The 22,952-nt window shown below is 49.1% G+C and overlaps 1 protein-coding gene across 1 annotated transcript in view; it reads right to left on the bottom strand.

Moving 5' to 3' along the window:
• The window catches only part of Fam160a1 (family with sequence similarity 160 member A1), an 81,568-nt gene continuing 58,616 nt past the window's right edge, over window positions 1–22,952 (bottom strand). The window contains exons 7-11 of the mRNA XM_032898151.1: window positions 16,223–16,413; window positions 12,482–13,618; window positions 5,872–6,050; window positions 5,426–5,564; window positions 1–1,286 (exon numbers count right to left, since the gene is read on the bottom strand). Of these exons, the coding sequence (XP_032754042.1) occupies window positions 1,033–1,286; window positions 5,426–5,564; window positions 5,872–6,050; window positions 12,482–13,618; window positions 16,223–16,413 (1,900 nt within the window). The 3' untranslated portion in view covers window positions 1–1,032. The remainder of the gene's footprint in view (window positions 1,287–5,425; window positions 5,565–5,871; window positions 6,051–12,481; window positions 13,619–16,222; window positions 16,414–22,952) is intronic.

The raw sequence follows: 22,952 nt of genomic DNA, 5'->3' as shown, positions 1-22,952 counted from the left end.
CAGCATGGCATGTGGAGGGAGTCAGCAGCGGCACCTGGCCTCACAAGCTCCCTGTGACCTGTATGCTTTTCCGTCCCAGCTGCCAACATGGGCTGAATAGTGCACGTTTCTGTACAGGTGTAACATATTAGTAAAGTAAGAACCAGAGTTTTTCAGTTACAGTTAGCATGATTTTATCTCTTGCACCCACTCCAAACTCTACACTCCCCCAACCAAAAAAAAAAAAATCCTCTATGCATCACAAGTTAACATTTGTTTTCATAAAACACTTAAACAATAATTTTTAACATAAGTATATGATACCACACTTTTTTCATCTGATCAAACACCTAAGATCCAGAGTTTGCATAGGTATGCTTCCTTTTGTGCAAATCTCACTGAAGTAAGGCTGTCTTGTGTTTTGGTTGTGCTCCAGTGATTAGAGCAGCTCTCAAGCAACAGGGGAAAAAAATCCCTGCATTCTAGATTCTCTCTGTGTGAACTTTTGGGCAGACAGCTGGGGCTTGGGGATGTTCCCACAACATAAGGCAATACGTGTGGAGAGACTGCGAGTCCTAGAAGTGAAATTCAGAGTGGCAAATGGCGTGTCCTGTGTGGCAGGAGGCCCTCCACCATCTTACCGTTCACAGAGTGCGGGGCTGCCAGCCGCCGTGCAGGGGCTTCCCTGAGACTGCGGAGGGGCGGCCCCCACCCGGTACCCAGACATCACAGAACCTCAGCGTGTGCTCACGGCATCCGAACTACAAGCTGAATGTCTCCTCCAAGGCATAGGAGAACAACTACCAACCATGCGAAGAGGAGAAACAGCACAAAGAACCTGCCAAGGAGACAGCCAGCTCACAAGACTTACATTCTGTATACAAGGGGAGACCCGGCTGCAGAGAGGAGGTGTACCAAAACCCTCCCTGTAAATCAAGTATTGTCAGGAAGTATCAGAGTAGACATCTTTGATAAGCAGCGTTGCGTTTAGCGTCCAGTCAAGACACCATAACCTTATAAAACCAAATCTCTAGGAAAATAGTAAATAAAAGGCTAACAGCAAGAGTCTTCCAAGTCCCCCAGGATCTTGTAACACAGAATGGAGTGTTCTTGGGCCAAGGCTGCCAGCTCCTTCAGGAACTCCGGGAAGAGAGCAGCAGCCAGCATGGTGTTCTTCACTGGCAGAGGCAGGTTTGGGGGTGCCCTGGTCATCTGGGCTCTGTTGCCCAGGAAGGGCTGAAGCACACGTGGAGGGCCATCCGTGAGGGTCTTGTCACTTTCTGGCCTGGAGATCTCCTGAATGGGATCTGAAAACAGAAAGAAGACAGTCCTGGGACTCTTAAGTGATAAGGGATGTGTGAGGGGCAAGTGCATTCGTGGAGGGAGCAGTCCTGGGTGCAGTTCCTAGCCTGACTAGATCCTGAAGACAGCCCTGGTGTTGTCCAGCTTGCCCAGCTTGTCCCAGCTAGCACTCAGCCCGTAATACAGGACTGTCTACCTGAGATCACATACAGGAGACCTAATGCATGGGATGTGACAATAATACTGGTTGGCAAGAAATTCCCAGCTAAACACTGCGCTGGCATCCTGAAGTCCTGGTTATCTGGGAGGCCGAGGAAGAAGGGTCATGTGATGGAGCTCAGTAGTTCAATATCAGCCTGGGCAACAGAGCAAACTCCCAGATGGATGGATGGATGGATGGATGGATGGATGGATGGATGGATGGATGGATGGTGGGTGGGTGGACAGATGAACAGATGGATAGACAGATGGGCAGGTAGATGGACAGTAGGCAGGCAGGCTGACTTCCAATGGCTTCTGCTACCATTGCTGTCAGTTGAGTGGAGACTGGGCTCATGGGACCAAGGACACCTGTGGCCCCTCTGCTCTCCCGACACCCAGTACTGAGCCAATTACTCTACTCCTGCCAAGGCTGCCCTGGTCACCAGGTGCAGCTCCTTAAATTCCTGTGTTCTGCAGCTGTTGCTCTGACCTCAGCTTCCCAGTAACCCCCGCCCATTCTGTTTGGGTCCTCTAGCCTCTAAAACACAAGAAGAATGAGAGATCCCTCTAGATCACCAGAGATAATGGTGAGGACCAGGCTAAGAATCTCACACAGCCATCAGGATCTAATGACAACAAAGGGCTTAGACAGCCAACACCTAGAGAGGGCTCCAGAGGCCTGTGTCTGCTTTAGCAATGTAAATCCAAGTTGTCACAAGCCCAGGTTCTAACACATCCAGCTGATTTGCATTTTTATACCAAATCAGTTCTCCTAATTAAAATGGTTCAATATCCCTGACTCTGATCCCTGAGTTCTCCGGCCCTCATACATTTGTAGGAATTATTTATGCCACCTTCTGCCCCTACCCAAATGATCTCATCACTCCTTCTAAATCACTGTATTCAAGTTCTTCATTATTTTGGCTGCTTTTTAGAATTCAGCCCCATTTTTCAACACTTTTCAGAGTGTTGCTTAACGACAGCACTAAAAATTCTTGACATTTATAGTACTTTCTACATCTTACTACTACAGTCTTTAGTGTTAAAAAAAATCCTCCACTTTGCTGCTTTAAATATCCCTTTGGATTAAAGCGTATCACAGTTCGTGTCACAGAGAACCAGAAAAGCTGTTGAGAATCTGTCTCCTACTACCTCTTATCAGAAATCGCTCACGTGCCCTGGCAGGGGTTTTAACATTAAGTGCAGACAAGGTTGAGGTCCAAGGTCAGCCTTGGTGACAAGGTCACACCAGTCCTCAGGCACTTTGCTCTGCCATGTGCCATCAAAGCTCACTGAGGAAGTTGGCCTGGGTCCAACTGGAGATCAGTAGACTCGGACCAGAGTCTATGCTGTGCTGGCTGTCCCGCCCTCTGGGGCTCCTCCGCACATTTCCATTTACCCACATCTTGCTAAGCTTCAGAGGCACTGGGGTTATAGCTCAGAGCACAGATTCTGTCACCTACTGGATGGGCTACACCAGTCAAGTGGCTTCTCTGTGCTCTCAATTCCTCTGACTGTCAGTAGCTCATGACATTGCTATAATGATCAAATGAGTCACTAGGTATCAAATACATGGACCACTAGACTGCATGTGGCACACTTTAGCTGCCACTGACTTCACTAAGTCCCTCCCTGCCCTGGTCCCTGCCCCACTCCCTGGAGGCTGGCACGGGGTTTGAGCCAAGCACTGCACTTTCTCTTGTGCTGTACCTCAGGCTCCTCAAGGGCCAAGCCCCTGAGAATGTGTAGCCTCCGGCCAGCCTATCCAGGGAGGCTACTGCACTTCGAAGAAAGTGTGGCTGGGGAAATGGCCCACTCCTCCACACTCTGCTTCTCCTCAGAGCGGCCTCTCATGCCTAACTTCCAGCTTCCTATTTCAACTCCCCCTCTTCTCTAAACCATGGGTTCTGTGGGTATTTTGAATCTAGCATGACTTGTGAATTCGAAATGTCACTGCTAAGGTTTGTCTGCCCAGCTGGAATCCACAAATTGTTGTTCATGAAGCAGAAGAGCAGCGAAGGATCTGAAGACAGAGAGGGACATCTTCCAGGCAGCTCCAGCAGCCCCTGGGGTGGGCCCGAGCTGGCTTACCACCAGGACATGGCCTTTGACTGTGACACCAGAAGCAGATTCGAGTGATTGCCCTGACCTGACTCACCAGGTCAGTTTCCTTTGCTGTAAAATGGGTTAACATCTAGCCACCTTCTAGAACCAGAGCTCAATTAAAGGACTCTAAATGCAAGTCGGGTCACAGCACTATTACTGTGTAGTTTTAATGTGTTTGAGTAGGATTTCTTTCTTCCTCCTTCTTCTTTCTGCTGGAAAAGTAACTAAACTTCAGGAGTCAATGATTTGGCCCACTCAGTCATCACAGAAACTCCTCCATTCTCCTGTTGTAGAGCAGTGGTTGTTTTAACTGGCCACGAGGAGGCTGGCTTTTCTGAAGGGACACCAGGAAGTGAAGAACACAGAAGCTGAATGGTGGAGCAGCTCTGGCCGCAGGCACCTGAGTTATAAAAAGGTCCCAGCAAGCATGTGTATCAACCAAAGGGAAGGCGAGGGAAGGCAGTTCAACGACCATCAGGACCAGGGCTGAAAGCTGCTGCAGACAGTGTCAAAAACTAACCGGGGATGTCAGCCGCTGTGCAGGACAAACTCCACTCACCAGACGGCAGGGCGGGGACTCTGGAGACCCACCTTCCCACCCAGCAGACCTCCTTCTCCCACAAAGGCCCTACCTTCTCTTCTGAATTCTAACAAGTCAAACCTGGCCCGTCATTTTACCAGTGGTACCTGGCCCAACTTTCTTTTAAAATCTCCGTTGTGTCCCAGAAGGACCACAACCAGAGTTCTTGCTGTGGCCAGAGAGTGAACAAACCTTCCCTTTAAATGCCATGAGGGGAGCAGAGAGCTGACGCGTGGTAGATCGTGTGCAACGTGCTGGAGGCCCAGGGTTTCATCCGTAGCCACACCTTCAATCCAGGAACATAAGACCCAGTGCAGCAAAGTGACCAGGGTAAAATGGCAGACACTAGAGACAGAAGCCAGTAGCCACACGTGGTTCTGGGCACTTTTCAGCTTCTTATGAAGGTGTAAATCTCAGAGTCCCGCTTCTGCCTGTCATTTCCAGTCTTGTTTCTGGTCACAGCTTCGCTCTTAGACCCCAGTCTCCCCGCTGTTCAGCTGCCTCGTGGACGGCGCGCCTGGACCTCCCCACCTGGGCGACTGTGGCAAGGACGGCCAGGACACACAGGACATCGGCTTGTTTGTGCTCACCAGGGTCTGTGTCACAGCTCAGAAGACAATGGCCAACAGAATTGCCTAACAAGAAGCAAGGCCAGGCAGCAGTACTCCCCAGGCCTGGGACTATTCTCAGCTACACCGTCACCCGTCCCTGCCACCCACCCTCTCTCTGTCCTGCCATGAGCCACCTAACGCCTCCCCTTTGCTGAGTGAAGCAGGAGTTGCTGAGGTTAGGCTTCCCTTCTCTTCCAAACAAACGGTGTCCACCCCCGCAGTCCTGAAACATTTATTTTTTGGTACAAAATGTTCTAAAAATATAATAAAGAGAACAGATGCCATCTGCAGGGCAGGGATGGCCGAAAGATGGTTCTAGGAGTGCACGTGATGCCTCCCTGTAGTCCACGGGGGCTGCTGTGATTTAGTGGAATTTGACAACATCTCACGCCAGCTCCTTCCTTGAACCACCTCAGCTAGGAAAATGGATGTCCAGCCAGATCCCCCATGGAGGGGAAAGGCCAGTGAAGGCCTGGGCGCACTCGCTTCCAGAGTTAAGAACACTAGGAAGAGGCTGTTCTAAGATGAACACAAGCATGGTCTTTGATGCTTATAGGTTCCAGATGCCAAGAATACCTGCAAAGAAAATGGGGGCGGGGGGACTAGGTGCAGGCTAAGACAGGCACAGTGGAGAAAGCTGGCTGACCTTTGGTGAGTGCCACAGGGGTCATGTCAGACATGTCCACCCGGAAGAGTAGGTACTGCTGAGCTTGGATGAGGAGGCCCGGGAAGTCTCTCTCCACGGAGGCAAACTGCTCAATCTTGTTTTTCACAGATGCAAGGACCTGTCAAAAACCACATTAATGATGCTATTGCTCCCAGCCCAGTTCCGCTCTCAGTCACCAATCTGTCTTTTGGGTCCATCCCTCATTACAGGAGCTGTTAGGGTGTTAGACACTTGCTCATTTTTAACTGCCCGTATTCCTGGTAAGGAACTCAAAACATCAAGCCAAATGAAGCATTGCAGTTTGTCTAGAATAGTCTAGATGGCCAGCCTGCCAGGACGGGGAAGGGAAGCAAGCTGATTGGGACAAAGTCATGAGAGGAAGGGAAGGACAAAAGGAACGGGGTGGGGGCGTAGCTATGACATACCTGGTAGAGGGAGCGGACGCTAGGCTGGAAGACCATGTTGGTGTTGAGGAGGAAGGAGCGCAGGAGTGGCTGCGGGTAGCTGGCCAGCTGGGTGATGATGCCAATAAGAAGCAAGTTGACGTGCAGGGAGTTCTCCAGCATGTTCTCCAGCTTTGACAGGACCACGCTGAGGAATGGACCTACAGGAAGGACACAGTGTCAGGGTTGGCTGGACACGAGGAGCAAGAGTCCTTAGAGCTGCAGAGTCCCTGGGGCCACAGGCAGGGTGTAAACACGGAGACGCACGCCTGGCTCTCCTGGGAAAGGAGAGTTGACACCCTGACTCCACAACCACCTCGCTTTGAAAGCTCGAGGAACTTCGGAAAGCTCAGACAAACTATTTCCCGAGATGCACGGCTTTTCCCAGTGCGCCTTCATCCCTTGATTCTGTCAGTGATCAAAATGTACAATTCACTGCCTCTTCGTGCCGCAGACTGCATGCGGATGCCAGAGGTCCCCGTGTCATAGCGACACGTCTGTGTACGTAGATGGAGACCTGATGACTCCTGGCAACTTGGTATCTGCGTTGTCCACTCCAGACCAGAGAGAAAGAAGACTGAGCCTCAGGAGGCAGGGGTCAGTGTGACACAGAGGTGTCAAAAACAACAACAACAACAACAACAACAACAACAAAACAACAACAACATCAACAAAAAGGCAAAAACAAAAGCAAAGCCTTGTGATTACAAAAGCAGCTTATGGAAAAAAAATATATATGAGCAACAGGAAGCTGTGGCTGCTTCAGGTCAGTAGCGAGTTAATATGGTTTATGTGTCGGTTTACTGAGGGCAAGGAAAACAAAAAATAATAAATCTGGAATTAATAAAATTACTTGAAGATGTTTTAAATTTTTGCCATAAAAGTGTTCCATTAAGCAAGATCGATGGGGATTCTGTATTTCCCCCAGTGGAGCCGTTGATGATGCCACTAAGCCTCGCGTATTTATAACACACGCACAGAACCCTTGATAGATAAACACGCCGTATGAACGCTCCACCAGCGTTCGCGTGAGTCTAACACAAACACACTTCATCTCGAGATGCTTCATGCAGAACTCTGCCAGCAGCTAAGTTCCTTATACGGAAACGAGGTCTCAGAGAGGCGAGGACAGACAACCATGCTGAGCACCAGAATGTGTGAGTGCCTGGCCGTCCTGTCAGGATCTCTCAGAGGTCCCACCCCGTCCCATGCTGCACTCCCCAGGGAAGGGCTGGCAGAACCCTTCATCCACTTCCTTTGTGAGTGGGTGAGGAACCCTAAGGGGATTGACGAGCCTTGGAGAATTTTGCCAAACAAATCTGGGAGGGTCGGCTAAACATACCCAGAAACCCCACAGACTGGAATCCCAGTCTGAAAGCAACCAGTGACTGTCCCTTTAAAGACCCTAGAAATGTCACCTGGGTTCTTAAATCATCACACACAACTCTAGCTTTCTGAATTGCTTTCCTTACCGTCTTCTACTCCGACCAGTTTTCTCTGTCTCTCTGTCTGTCTGTCTGCCTGTCCGTCCCTCAGTCCACCTCTAGTCACTAACATCTTGTTCCTTATCTGTTTCCTTCCATATGAAGAAAAAAAATCTTAATAAAATCATGATCAACTAGGTAGACCCTTCAGCAAAACATGGTCCTAATGTGCCTGTTTGACTTCCTCTCTCTGAGCCCAGAATCTTCTTGTCTGAATCCAGCCCTCCTACCTACGAACACGAGTATTGCTGGCCTTCAGTGACCAGGGTCGACATGTACAGCTCCTCACTACTACAAGGGGGATGAAGAGCACAGATCCCACGCATGGTGGCGAGTAAGGTTATCCCATCAGTGTCTCACTTGAGTGACAGTCCACTGAGTCAAGGCCAGCAGACGGCCATCGTAATCCACCCATGGTGCTAACTATCATTCTTAGGCATGGGCCAATGGAAAAAAAATACATTCAACTCTCCGAATCCTGCCTTTATTCTTAGCTGGCTTCTAGCACATCAAAGAAAGCTGCTTAGCAAAAAGCAGTTGCCAGGGGAACCGTAAGCATCTGAAAATCAGAAGACTGCGCTGCACTCAGAAAGCCACAGGCAACCTTGGGAGTAGAAGGGGAATATTCTTCCCTCTACTCCTGAGGGGACAATGAGCTCCTCACCTACTAGTTTAAATTGCAGATGTCCCCGTGCATCTACTACAAGGGGCATGTGAACAGCCTGTGTATCTATTGAAGGCGCAGTCCCCTTCGTGGCACTATTAGAAACATTAGGAACATTACAAAGTACAGCCTTGTAGAAGGAAATTGAGTCAGCAGAGACATGCTCTTGAGGGGGTACTGGGACCCTGATCTTCCTTGTTCCTTTTTGTCCCCATGATACCATGAGATGAGCTCCTGGACCACATACTACCCATGATGCAGTGCTGCATTACCCCAGGACTCATGAAGGCACCGGGGCTGGGTGACTTAACTGAATCCTCTGAAACAGTGAGACAGAGGAGAGCTGAGGATCTTGGGCACTTCCCAGTCCTACGAAGCTGATGCACAGGACTTACATAGAATTTACAAGTCTGCAGAAGGACTGTGGCCTCACTACTTCCCTCCCTGGCACTCATCTCTATTCCTTCAAATGCTCAGCCCCTTCCCTGTTCCCTGCACCTCTCAGTTCTGCAAACAAAGTTGTCATCAACTCTGTGACCCAGCTCTGTTCACAAATCCAGGCTTGGAAACATCTAAATGCGCACCTTCATGTCTATCCCTGCCTTAGGCAGTCCCTTCACGTTCTGTCTGGACTCTAGCACAGGCTTTCCATTTTAACAGAGATTTAAACTGTATAATACATATGTAACCGCACTCATGCACATGCATGCGCACCTTTAGAACAGTATAAAGGCTTGTAAAACAAGCCACTTCCTGGAAGAAAACTCTTGTCACAGACTCTAGTATATTACAGAGATGCATATACAATAAAATAATGTCTGGATTATTGTTGAAAACATTTGCATATCCTATACAGAAGCCAGAGTTCCAAGTATTTTTCCTGATTCATTGATAAACTCATCATAGGTCACATGTTAATTATTTATCTCGTTTAAAGATAAGGCAGAATGTTAAATACACACGACTCGTAAATAATGGAGACAAAATTTCAATTTGGACCAACAGTTTCTAGGGCTGTTAGCCAGCATATTATCTTAATTCCCAGGTGTGTGTGTGTGTGTGTGTCTGTCTGTCTGTCTGTCTGTCTGTCTGTCTTCCAGTATTGTGGTTTTTAAACGAAGACAACATTAGCTGTTCACTGTTATAGAGCCTACTTTTCCACTTAACAATCTGTCCTGCAGAATGTCCCTCACATCACAGAAAGCTGTTTACATGGGCTCCAGGCTACAGAACATTTGATCGTTTAGAGTGTGGCATAAGCGGTCTGGCCTCCTACTCATGGATAGTTGGGTTCTTTCCAGTCTCTCTCTATTGTAAACACACAGCAGTGAACATCCTCGTGTGTGTATGTGGGTATGTAGCTATGTGTCTATGTGCATGGATAGATAGATGGATGTACGTATGTGTGGCACGGAAGTATGAATACAGTTGTGGGCGTAGCTCTAGAAACAGAATGACCAGGTCAACGCAATGGCCTTGATAACAAGCACATCTCCCACTTGTTCTTGCCACCACCTCTCCCAACCCCACACTCTCCACACTACTGAGGCTGGTTCCTTCAGATCCTGGCATGCTGCCCTCTGAGTTAATGCTTAGGTCAGGGTGACAAGGTTCCCTTCTTCAGCTTCTAAGACCAAGTGTGCCCGGGCTTCCTGTCACACCTCTTTGCCCTGTGAGCTCCGTTGTCCTCACCTCCATGTGCTCTGCCTGCACACTGCCAGCTTGAAGTGTAGCCAGGTCTTCAGGAGGAAGGAGGGAGGCTCCCAGGACTTTACAATGCTCATGAACCTGCAAGACTCATGAGGCTTCTCCTCAACATTCCATGAGTAGTTAGTGATGGCTCGGGGAGAGGAGACTGTTCAGTGTAGCTGCCTGAAAGTTGTGCAAGGACCTCGAGGGGTGCTGCTGCTGTGAGTCACCGCTCCTGTGGGATGGGCTTTTAGTCACCCATGCTCGTGTAAGGAACCGTTCATACATGCCCATGTGTGGAGCCCCAGCAAACTCTAGTGGTCCACACTCTAGGCTTGGATAGATGTGTTTCTTTGTTTGTCTTAGTGCCCTGTCTACAGCCATCAGGCGGACAAAGCCTCACAATGCTCTTCCCTCCTGGACTCACCCTCAGAGCCTCTGTTGTGACACTGCCCTCCCTCCGCTGGGCTCCCCTCCAGCCTGGAGCACAATGGCTGAACCCCACTTCACTGCAAACACAGTCTTTGCTGGCATCTTTGTGAATGGCTGTACATTCTGTGTCTCTGGGTCTTACACATACAGTTCACCAAATATTACAGGGTTCATAAATAAACAGAATTAGAAACATGGAATCCCATGATTTTCCTAGGAAGCAAAGTCATCTCAGCAGAATTCACTTCTGCTGATGATTCCTGAGAATTCTGTGGAGAGAGGGGAGGTGAGCTAATGCCTCAGCCCACACTCGGAAGTTTAGAAACCACGGGACTCACACAAGGAGAGATGTTTCCTGACACTGTCACGTTCCAGAAAGAGGAGGGGAGAAGGCAAGGCTTTCGCTATGGAGACCATGAGTACCAAGGAACCTGCATCTCCTCAGCTCACAGGGGAAGGCGTGTGCTTTTCTAGGCTTTCCCTAAGCTGTCCTCCTTCCCTGAGTCACACACTCCCCAGGGATGTAACTATTCTGTCAGAAAGCTGGCAGCCTTCATTAGCCAGGACTTGGTCCCAATGTCCCACAAAAAGGTCGCAGGACATTGGGACTCCTCCCTGTCGAGTGTGTTAGGAGGCATAGGCAGCTCCTCCCTGTCGAGTGTGTTAGGAGGCACAGGCAGCTCCTCCCTGTCGAGTGTGTTAGGAGGCACAGGCAGCTCCTCCCTGTCGAGTGTGTTAGGAGGCACAGGCAGCTCCTCCCTGTCGAGTGTGTTAGGAGGCACAGGCAGCTCCTCCCTGTCGAGTGTGTTAGGAGGCATAGGCAGCTCCTCCCTGTCGAGTGTGTTAGGAGGCACAGGCAGTTTGCTCTGGCACCTTTCCCTCACTCTGCCCCTTCCCCCATCAGCGGGGAAACCTAAGATGATCTAATCCTTTTCACTTATGGTTGACTGACTGGTTGAATTTTAATTAAAACTTGTTCACACCGGAATGTTATCTCAGCTAGAAGCTCAAACCTGACAATTGTGGAATTAAAAGCTGTCTCCCTGTTTAACTACATCTTCAGGCATCAGTAAATAAATGAATAAATATTGGGGGAAATGGGTGAGGAGCAGCTTGTAATCACAGCAGAGCTCTTTAACTGGGCCAGAAGGAAACCTTAAAAAAAAAATCCTGCCTGTGGGAGTCCCAGAAGGTAGGGACACTGTCCTTCCTCACCAAGCTCCCCACTGCCCAAGAGAGACAGTTCTCAGATGAGTCTGGGGAGCCCCCAGAAGGAACAATAGTGGGGCCCTTCCTCCTGCCCGTCTGTCTTCACAGGGCTGTAGACATGTGCGTGTATCAAAGCCCCACACCTGGGAAGCGTAGAGCCAGGGTATACACGCGAGGCCATCGCCTGTCCCTCTGTGTCACTAGCTACTCCTAGTAATTCTGTTTGCTATCAAGTGCTGACCAGGCTTCCCACTCGAGCCTTCGATGAGCTCGCTGAGCTCTTCTCTGTGAGAATTCCCTCTGGGCCACTGTCTGCAGACTTTAGATTCAGACCTCTCCGCTTAATCGTTAATGATGGTTTCTGTCGCACTTCCTCGCTGACCCACCTATCTTATAGCCCGGCCCAGCCCTTGGCCTCTTACACAGATTCTCCCTGCCGCTGGCAGGGCGAGCACTGGAGCACCTGCGTTTGGGAAGGCGGTTAGTACGCGTGAACCTAGCTTGTTTTATTTTGAGGTGTCGAGTCTTTCCTTTAGGGCAAAGCCCAAGTAATATGGATGGCCTGTCGTCCAACGGTCATCCTACAAATGTTTCTAGCATGATGTCACTGCTTGGCCACTGGGAACAGACACAGAGCACAGGTCCCTCCACTGTGGAGCATGCCCTCCAACTTTTTTTTTTTTTTTTTTTTTTTTTGGTTCTTTTTTTCGAGCTGGGGACGAACCCAGGGCCTTGCGCTTCCTAGGTAAGCGCTCACCGCTGAGCTAAATCCCCAGCCCCGCCCTCCAACTTTTTTAAGTGCCCAGCAATTGTTTTAAAACAACACACATACAGGTAAGTGTGAGGGAGAAAGATAAATTAGATTCGAGGAAATGGGGTTTTAGACAATGACTGGACTCTGGTGTGGTCTAACCAGGCCTATGACTTTACCATGGACATCAGAAGCTGCCACAGAGCACAGTGTAAAACCTGACTTGCCAAAAAAATCCATCGAGGCAGGAATGGCAAAGCAAGACTGTCCCCTCCACTCCTTGCAAAGACATTTCACTCCTGTTAGGTAAATGCATAAGCACTCGCAAAAGCTGAAGAGCACAAAGCAATTTAAGGTTGTCACCTGTGAATGGGGTGCCCTGAGTCCTCGCGGGGTGGCGACTGGTGAAGGTGGCGGTGTCCTCTCCGACACCAAATGGGGAAGGTGCAGCCTCCTCAGCAGGTGTGTCTGCCATGAGGGAGTCGAAGTCGTCGTCCTCCTCCTCCACTTTGCACTCTGTCCTCCCCTCGTCCTCGTGTGTAAGAAGCGAGGGCTCAGAGGCGGGGACGCTCTGCTCCGTCAAGCCCTCCGTGCTAGAATCCAGTTCTTGAATGATTTGATCGTACTGTGCGATGAAATCTTCACCCTCTGTGCTGGCAGCCGGTGAGTCTGACTGGGGTTCTGCCTCAGACGTGGGGACCGTCAACTCTGGGTCTGAGTCTAAGGCCACACCAGGCTCGCTCTCTGGCTTGGCTTCTGAGAACATGTTCTGACACAGGTCTGAACCCTCCCTGCCAGGTTGCGACTCTGCCTCAGGATTGGGACTAAAGAGAGGTCCATTGCTCGTGGGGAGACTCTGGGCCTCAGGCTGGGCCTTGGGCTGAGCCTCAGCTGGTGGGTCTGTGGTAGCCCCCTGTGGCTCCCTGGTGTCCTCTGCATCCTTCTCAGCACATAGCCTATACACCATCACATCATCCTGGAAGTCTGACTCCTCAATGTAGGACCCCTTGAAGAGAAGGATGGCATTCTTCTTCATCTCTTGGATGTGTTTGGGGGGATCAATAGGTGCTGGTGGGGCTGGGGTCTCCACATCATCATAAGGCCCAGGGGAGCCCACATCAGCCCCTGAGGAGATACCAGTGTCATAGCTGTCATCCCATTCCAGCTCTGACTGGCTCTTGTCCTTTGTCTGCCCTGACGTCCTAATACGCTGCTGTGAGAGTCTGGCCTCTGGGTGGGATGAGTTTTCTCGGCTCTCCTCTGACAGACTCTGCAGGAAGGTCTCAGGGTCCGGTGAGTCCCCATCATAGAGGGCTGACCACACTCTGCAGTCCCTCATGCAGTGGAGGATGTTGGTGTGGGCTTCCCACAGGTACTGCAGGTAGCTGATGTCCAGGGCTTTCCCGTATTCCACAATGCAGGCTGCTGGGGCAGGTTGGGGAGGAGGGGGAGGTGAGGAAGGCGAGCAGGGTGTTTCTGGCAGCGGCTGCTCCTCAGGACCTGTGTGAGGGCAGACAGCATCAGAGCGGTGGGAATGAGTGCACACAGTACCAAACCCGGTACCAGTTTAGGTCTAACGATGTTTAATTAAATTATTTCTGAATAATAAAATGCAACTAAGAGGAGAAGAGAGTGACAGAAACTGAAACCTCGCAAAGAGACAAAGAAAAGCTGGCTAGGTGCTGGTTATAGCCAACAGAGAACTGTTAGGTGATGCTGTGTGGTAACCAGACAGCCTGAGAGGCCGTAAGGATGGTCCCCTCTCTCATGGTCAGCTTTGGAGACCACCTCCCATTTCCTGGCAACACCAGAAAAGTAAACACTAGCCTGTTCACTCCTTAGGACTCCTGGTCAAACAATGTATAACGCGTCTGGTCCCAGGTGGAGACATGGTGTTCTGACCTGCTCCAGAAATCAGAACTTTACGTGCTATTGTTTCCTTCCTTGAGGGTTAATCTAAGTGGCCTGTCAATCACCCGGCCTTGATTCTACCTCCCAGGACAGCTGATCTGTCTGAAGATGTGCTAAGGAGACGGGAAGGATAATTATCCTCTTAAAGAGATAGCGTGTTTGCCTTCCCAGAATCCTTCCCTTGTGTACCTTCTTATGTAGCCCTTGCCATAGCGCCTACCGGCTTTCCTGAAGTGTTCAGAAAACTAACTTTCCTTCTTTTCTGTCTTTTCTTTTTTCCCTCTTGGACGCTAGCCCAAATCCTACGCACCGTTTTCCTCAAACCGTGGGCTCCCTTACTCTTTCTCTAAAGACCCTACCACCACTCCTGTCATGTGCTGCTGAGCCTCCGTGTATGACACCCACATGCTGTGGAATCTGTTTTCTTGGACCCTAACTTGAAAGGCACGAGGTGTGGCATCTCTCTCCCTCCTCCCCATCTCTCTCTCCCCATCAACTCCCAAGACGTACAGCTTGCCTATCCTGGTGTTTCTCCCTCAAATTTTAATAAAATTGTCTTTGTGTTTCCTCATGAGTCCATTGCTAAATTCGTTTATTAACAAGACTAGGCACCAAAAACAAGGGGCCCTATCTTCCCTCTAATTAGTCACGGGAGAAATGAGAGTTGATGAGGACCAACTTCCTAGATGAGGAGATGACAGACAATGTTCCCAATGTGGAGCCTGCTACATTGTGTGATGACTTCAAAGTACCTTAATTTTAATTTTGTTTTTGATGATAAAGTGAAGGCTGGTGATCATGAGTTTGATAACCACATTCTCTGGTAGAAAAATCCTGGGTTTCTAGGAAAGGCAATTAACTCACTCCACCTTGTTGGCATCAATCAGGATGTTGGCACATATCAAATGCTCTCTTGAAGTCAAGTCTCAGTCAAGCCAAAACAGAGAAAGTATCCTGTGTTTGAAGGCAACTGACTTCATGTTACAAATTTCAACAGCATCACTGAAATAGTCGTGAAAACACCTGTTTTAAAGTTTGTGATTTCCCAGCAAAGGAAATGTTTAGAAAAGACTGACTTACCATGTCTTAAACTTCTCAAATATTGTAAGAGCTTTATCATTGACATGGGGGTTAACGATCCTATCTGATGGACACTGTTTTCTCCACTTGCTCATAGACGGAAGAACACCCGCCCCGGCTGTGGCAGGGCCATGGGTGATCCAAGCACTGGCCTGCTCTGGAGCCTTTCCACCCTCCAGCGCCATGTCTTTGTGAGCTCTGTGCCCCTTCATAATGGAATCTCTACCAGACTGGGTCAGGCTTGAGCCTTTGAGAGTGTAGATGAAGCCCAGTAAAATAGACAGACACATGTCCCCTTGTTTACCATTTTACTGTTAGAAGTTTAGTGTCACTCTTCCTTTACACTTCGAGAGAAAGGACATCGAACTATTCCTGGGAATAGTTCCTGAGCAGTGGCTACATGCTGGCAAAGTCTAAGGGCCCTGTGTGCCTGAACTCATGCATCCTTGGAGCAGTCCTTTGTCACAAAAAAAGGGGAAAGGTTTGGGACGATTAAGAATTTCCCCCCAAAAGCTGGTAAGATCAGAGTCCTAGCTGGCAACTGCCACACGGTAATTCTGCCAGCTCGCCATGTGGCCCGCCCACTGGGATGTGTATCTGTTGCAACTCTAGAGGCAGGACTCAGAACAAACATGGTGGTCAGAGAAGCTGCTCGATACATAACCTTGAACAAGTCATTTCTCCTCCCTGACTTTCTCCATCTACAAATGGCAGCACTACCTCCTCCCTGCCCTGAAATGTGACTGCACAGAGAAAACGTTTTGGGAAATCATGTTTAACCTGAATTTCGAATTTTGGAAATTAAAAACCAGGCCTGCCTTGGTTACAGACTCAACCTGTAACTCACTTAGAAGACATGTTGGCACAAATTTTCCTATTTGGGCTCTGAAGATACCAGTAGAAAGGACACATAAGGTAAAAATCTGTGATAAATGACTAGGCAAAGACAGGTGCTTCGGTGAATACTAACCGCAGAGTCTGTAACTCCATAGGAACAGGAAAAGGCCCCTACTATTCTCTAACCCCAGTTATTTTGTCTACCCAAAGAGACACGTCTTGTCAGGAGAGATGGAGTGGCATCATGTTTAAAGACCATTCCTAACGTGTTCCCACCTGAGCCATCATGCATACACTTGGACCAGAGAATATAATCCCTTTCTTGGTTTCCAAGCGTCAGAGTGATGCCACTGGCACAACAGACAGGGGTCAAGGCAAGCAGCTTGGCCGCAGACACGGAGTAACAGTCTCTCTCCTTCACAGCCCACCTTTGACTCAGCATCATGTGATTGCAGGGGACCAGATACCTGAAACGACAAAGAACCAGCTTTCAGTGTCTCTGCAATGCCCTACCACCACTACCAGAAGGATTCCATAAAAGGACTGGAACTAGTCATGAGCAGGGGAAGACTCATCCTCTCCCACCCAGCACACTGGCCACTGGCTATCCACCGCCTTGCTTAAAAGGATGCTAAGAGCAGCTTCTTCCTTCCAACAAACTGTTCTCTTGATACATTTCTAGACCTCTCTACAAGCTTCCTCACCTCATTTTTCTCTTTACCCCTATGCCTTTAAGTCCACTGCAACCTCCCCCTGGAGTGAGCCTTCCCACTTCTCTGCCTGACAATTTCTTATCGTGGAAGCACCACACTCCCTAGGGAGGCTTCCTGGACCCATATTGGAAGGTAGAGCCCTTCTTCCCCTCCTCCACATGTACCTGGAAGCATTACTATTCTCGCATGATGAATATGTCTGATCTTCCTACTCAGCAAATGTATTGCCAGAGCAAGGACTGCTTCAGCAGTTTTGTCTTATGATCCCTGACTCTAAATTAAGAGGCTCTAAGTGAAGGTGGCAAAACTCTCTACACCTTCTCCTGTTCTCCATGGCCATGAGGGAAAATGATGCCTGACAGCTCAGTGGGGAGCCCTGGACCCGGCTGCACGGGTTGACTAGTGACTGAAAGCATTGTCATGTTAACACGAGCCCAGGGAAGAGAACGGTCTGGTTGTGTTTCAGACACAGTGGAGCACATTAGCGAGCTTTATGGGTAGAATGGGCATGTTTAGTGCCTGCCTGTCCCAAAAAGAAACACCACACTAGTTTCAACAAGGATGGACCAAGTAGATTGAAGGACCCAATACTGGGGCCAATTTCACAGTAGCCTAAGCACCCATCTGAGCAAGCACAAGCTTTAAATAAACCAGAATGTGCTCTACTGCCTAATACAGCTCCTGGGAAAGAGGCAGCACAAAGGCAAGCAATCTGTGGCTGAGGAGTCTGTGGAAAAGACAAAAAATACAGCTCTCAGGCCATGTTTAGGACTTGGTGATCGTGGGGCAGCTCTCCCACATCTCCCGCTGATTCCAATGAAGGAGACCTAAGTTTGTTCTAACAGCCCATCTGCTGCAAGGAGCCTGAGTCAGGGAGAAAAACATGGCGTCCCTTGATCCATTCTAAGTGATCGCTTCAAGAGCACTCACCAGGTATGCGTACTTTAAATTCCTAGTGTAGCTAGGGAAGAGGGTCCTATCTCCTACCTAATGCCTTCCACCCTCATGGGCACACGCACTGATCTAAGGGTCAGATTCACCCAATCAGTCACCTCTGGTGTGGCAGCATCTAATTTCATAAGCTGTTTCTTGGAACCAACAAGAACAAAGGAGCAGAGAGGGAAGGAAGTACTGGGAAGAAGACTGGTTTGTTCAGATGCGTTGGAGACCTGTGTCTGGAACCTTACAGGGGTGAGGATAGGATGATGTGGGTGGAAAATAAAGACATCCTTCCTCATAAGGGCTGTCTGAATAGAGACGCCTGGGTAATTGGGGTGACAGAGGGGAGAGAAGCATCCCCACCTCTGTCTGAGCACTGCCCAGCTGAAATTCAGAGAGAATCACAGGTAATCCAGTTGCCCCAGCACCTCAGGGCAGCTGGATGGAGGGGCTAGCACAGGAAGGCAGACACAGGCAACCAGGGCCCAGGATATAATGGGAGTAAGGCAGCAGCCATCTAGAAAAAGGGCCAGGGCAGGGGAAATGGCACAGCAGACACCAAATGATAACTGTGGGAGAAAGACGTGCTCATGAGTGCATATTAATAAGAGTCCTCGCTCGGGGACGGAATGGCTGCCCTTTCACAAGAGACTACGGTCTGATATGAGGTAGCAAGGATACCAGCAAGGAAACCTATCCTGCGGCACTGACACGAACCCTTCTGTTCCCAGCCTAGTGAGGCCCACAGCCATGCATGTCTACAGCCATGCAGATTACACACGACTGTATGCTCACTTGAATCATTAACTACGCATGGAATCAACACTTTATAGACAGCATGAACTCAATGCCTGTTTGCATCTCAAACCAACTTAAATTGATACACATGCCTCTACTCTTTGTTTTTAATAGTGTTTTTTTAAAAAAAAAAAAAAGGAACACTGAATCAAAGCTAATAAAGCTATTTATCACATACTACCAGTGGATTGCTTGAAATAATCTTAGAAGAAAGAGAAGACAATGTACAACTTTGAAAGTGCAGGTTCTCAGCAGAAGCAGGGAGACCCCTGTTGGTTTAAGCAGAGGCTCTATGGGTGGAGATGGGGACAGTCACCCCAGTGGGCAACCTCCCTAGCACTCCCAGCTGCTGTTCCTTTGTTTTTTGTCTTTTTTTAAATCAAGGGTGAGAAGGCACACCATGCCTTAGCCCTGTGTCCAGCCATCATTTTGAGAGATTGGGAACAGAACATAGGCTAAAAGCGTCTCAAACAATAAACATAATATACTGTGGTTGTTGCTAGAAGAAAGACCCATAGGCATTCAGTACGGGTATTTTTCATTAAGCCATCTTTTGACTATATCATACTTAATTTTGCTTGGAGATTTTATTTAAATTAGGAAGCAATAATTTCAGACCTCTGCACGTGTTTACTGACTGACAGAAGTGCTGTGCTTCCCAGGATGGCCTCCAGGTCATGATCTCCCTGCTTCAGGCTCATGAGTACTGGGATTGTAGGTCTATAATGTCACACACAGCTCACAGATTAAGAAGTACTGTGCTTAAGTATCCAGATTAAGTAATTCTGCAATATTCCGGGTTTGGGGAGTCCACTTACCTGTGCATTTACGTGTGTGTGTGTGTGTGTGTGTGTGTGTGTGTGTGTAAGCACACAAATATTTTCATTACTTCCTCAACCCTCTACCACCTTCTAGTGGGTATCATTCATTAAAATAAACTATCAACAAAAACAAAGACAGGAAAGGAAAGGAGCTTTGGAGGAAGGCATGGGCTGCAGAGCAGGAGGAGGTGTGGGAGGTAGAGATGACCAAGATATATGCATGAATGAAACACTCAAAGAAGAAATTTTTAAAAAACAGGCCATCATTCAATCTAGCCAGTGAGTAACAAGTGGTGACCCAGAGCACGCACTGGTCACTGCTACACTGGCAAGGAAACAACCCAATAAAAGGCAGAGACGAGGAACTGAAGCAGCCACCCCAGACAGAAGCCTGCGAGCAGGCAAGGGGGCTTCCAAAGACCTTCACTGCTCACATAGTTCTGCCATGTTTCTCCTGTTCACCTCTCCCGGGCTGGCTGTCCACCTCTGCCACTGTCCACTAGCTACTTTGCAAGACAAGAGTGTTCCTGAACTGTGTACACATCGTCTCTCTTCAAGTAAAACTGTCCCTATCTGGACACAACAGGCAACGGAGCTCACAAACCTGATGAAAGACACCGAGAGGAACATTGAGAAATGGCAACCCAGACACAAGCAATTGGTTTTCCCCACAACTGGGATATTCCTGGAGCACAGGGTCTGTCGCACCACTGCCTGCCAGTATTCCCAGTCTGTGCTTAGCTTCTCATGGGTGCGCACACCAAGTGGGCCGTTCTCCTGGGTTTCCTGCTCGTTGACCTCTCCTCTCTTTGGGAGTCTCTCATCTCAGACACTACTCTGAGGTATCGACACTTAGGAGCACTTAAGGCACAACAGACGGAGATACGGTGGCTTATGTAACTCTTCTTTAGGAGGGATCCACACAGCCTATGCTGCCCACCGCTCGGGGGCCCCCGAGCTTCTCAGGTACAAACAACTGCACAGCAGGCAAAAATGAAAGGGGCAGATTATAATCTACTTCTATTCTCTTTCAAATGCCTAGAAGAATAAAGGTCTTTGTTGCCCTTGCTTCGGGAACAGACTCTCGATCAGAAAAGACATTATTTTTCATGAGCTTAAAAAATATTTTCTAGAAGGTTCCCATCCTTTAAGTGTATGTAGTACCCCACACTGCTTCAAAATGTTTTTGTGGATATCACCTCAATTGTTCCTCTCAATAATCCTACGAGGTAGCATATTCCAGAAGTAGGACAGAAAAATCCGCAGCTCAGAGGGAGGAGAGGGAGCCAGAGGCCTACACGGGTCTCCTCGGGTGCTTCCTTCCGGCATTCCACCAGGAAGTGGAGTGGGAAATAGGAAGTACGCAGTAAAGAACAATTGGCATCTTCCTCTCCACGGTCAAGCTGTCTGTACCTCAGGCCTGGCACCCCCTCCTCCTTCTGCTTAGAAATTGTAATAGCCTGGTGCCCTGCAGGCACCCCTGGGACATCACAGAACCAGCTAGCCCTAGTGTGGACATGGGCACACTCAGACACAGGTTCACTTCTCTCTTTCATAAGGTCCAGGCCTGGCTCTCAGATGCAGCCATGTTTAGCACCACTGCTGAGGACAGATCTGAATGCTGTGAGCAGACAAAAAGGGACCAGAGCGCAGCTTGTAAGGCTCACCCTGCAAGCAAAGCTGCCCCACTCCGGCCTTGGTGACCGACAGTGAGGAAGCGATGGACCTCGGACCTGGTCAGGCTGCCTGGTCAGACACACACACACACACACACACACACACACACACACACACACACAGAGAGAGAGAGAGAGAGAGAGAGAGAGAGAGAGACAGACAGACAGACAGACAGACAGACAGACAGACAGACAGACAGACACTTTATCCCTGCTGTCAGTGGAGCAGCATTTAGGAATTTAACATTTAAATGCAATCAAGCTTTGCCTACCTTCAGTGAGAGCCTGGGTCTGAGCAGTAAAAAGTGCTCTGCCAAGTTGTTGGGCTGGGTTTCAGGCCCTGCTAATGCATTCTGTCCTGACTGTAGACACTTGCTGAGAGGCTGAAGTAATCCTTTTACAACAGACTACCAGCTGTGTCCTTATGATCGGATTTGTTCTCTGCTAATGCCTTAAGATTAGTTACTGATGACCTGATTTAAACCCCAAAAGTTCAAAAAACACTGTTTTACTTAAAAATCTTATAAATGATAGTCTCCCTTAAAGCAACAATCTGTAAGGCCCTCCATGGTGTGCCACCAAGTCTTTCAAGACTCGGATTTAATTCCCCGCCGGTGGGATGCTATATTCCCATCGACCATCCCTCCAGCCAGTGATGCTCCAACTCCAGGGGAATCCCAGGATCTTCTAGACTAGGGCTTCTCACCCTTCCTAACACTGTGCCCCTTAATACAGCTCCTCACGTGGTGGTGACCCCCAACCATAACACTGTCTCATTGCTGCTTCACAACTGTAATTCTGCCACCGTTATGAATTGTACTGTAAACATCTGACATTCAGGATATCTGAGATGCAACTTGGGGATTGCGACCCACAGGTTGAAAACCCACCACTCTAGAGCATTTGTTAAGACACAGCTCACAGGCCTTGCCTACAGGGCTTCTGATTCACCAGGTTCTGGGGGGAATCTGCACTTCTGACAAGACCCAGGCATTCCCAGAAAGTCCTATCAGTGAACCTGGATTCACCTCAGTAACCAACCCCCTCCACCTCCATCCTTCCCCGCCTCATTCCCCCTCTGTATACACATTTATACACGTGGAGGTCAGAGGTCAACTTCGTAGATCATTCCCCAGGCAACATCTACCTTGTTTATGTTGGCACATGGTCTCTCACGGGTCTGGGATTAGACTATTATCTGTCTGGCTGGACAGTGAACTCCAGAGCTCCTGTCTCTACCTCCCCCGCACTGGGATTGCAAGCAGACACCACCACACCCATGGGTTCTGGGCATCAAATTCAGGTCCTTGTGCTTGCAACACAAGCTCTATCAAAGGAGCTGTGCTCCCAGCCCCTTTCAGTGATTTCTACCCAAGTCATACCAAAACCCAGTGTGAACTAGTGAAAGCCCAGGTCTACCTCTGGCCCTGTTCTCAGGTTCACAGGTCCTTATGGAGGAGGGGTACACTCAAGGGTATCCTGGTTGACTTCCTGCACTCTAACTGCTGGCCACCCACCTCTCAGAGCGGAGATCCTCAGGCCAGGCCTCACCCTTCTGCTACCAAGGCTTTGCACTCCTCCATGCCCTACCCATGAGAAAGCACAGCCCTGTGTCTATACACCAGCCTGCTTAGGCGATCACAGAATTCTGTGTCTATACACCAGCCCGCTTAGGCGATCACAGAATTCTGTGTCTATACACCAGCCTGCTTAGGCGCTGACAGCACAACCCAACCCAGTTCTATGGGAAGGTAACATTGGCCTGTCTCTGCTCTATGTAGAGCAGTTACAAAGGACATGGCCAGATACTTTTGCTCCAGCCGTCTTCTCATGGGGACCTCAGTTCTATGGCCCCTCCTTACACACCCTGCAGCCCATGTCAGGATGGGTCTCACTGGAGGAGTACGTTCCAAAATTTAGGATTTGGGTTCAGCACAAAGGAGGAAAGGCAATCACAGGGGTGCTAGCCTGCTAACAAACCACACATTAGCAATGAAGCGAGGTCATTTTCCTTCATGGAAGCACAGGTTTCCATGGGTGGGAGAGAGGGGAGAAGGCA

The sequence above is a fragment of the Rattus rattus genome, chromosome 3 (genome assembly GCF_011064425.1).
Source record: "Rattus rattus isolate New Zealand chromosome 3, Rrattus_CSIRO_v1, whole genome shotgun sequence".
In the NCBI taxonomy this organism is placed as follows: domain Eukaryota; kingdom Metazoa; phylum Chordata; class Mammalia; order Rodentia; family Muridae; genus Rattus; species Rattus rattus.
The sequence above is the reverse complement of the archived record's forward strand: the minus strand, read 5'-3'. Positions and strand labels throughout refer to the sequence as shown.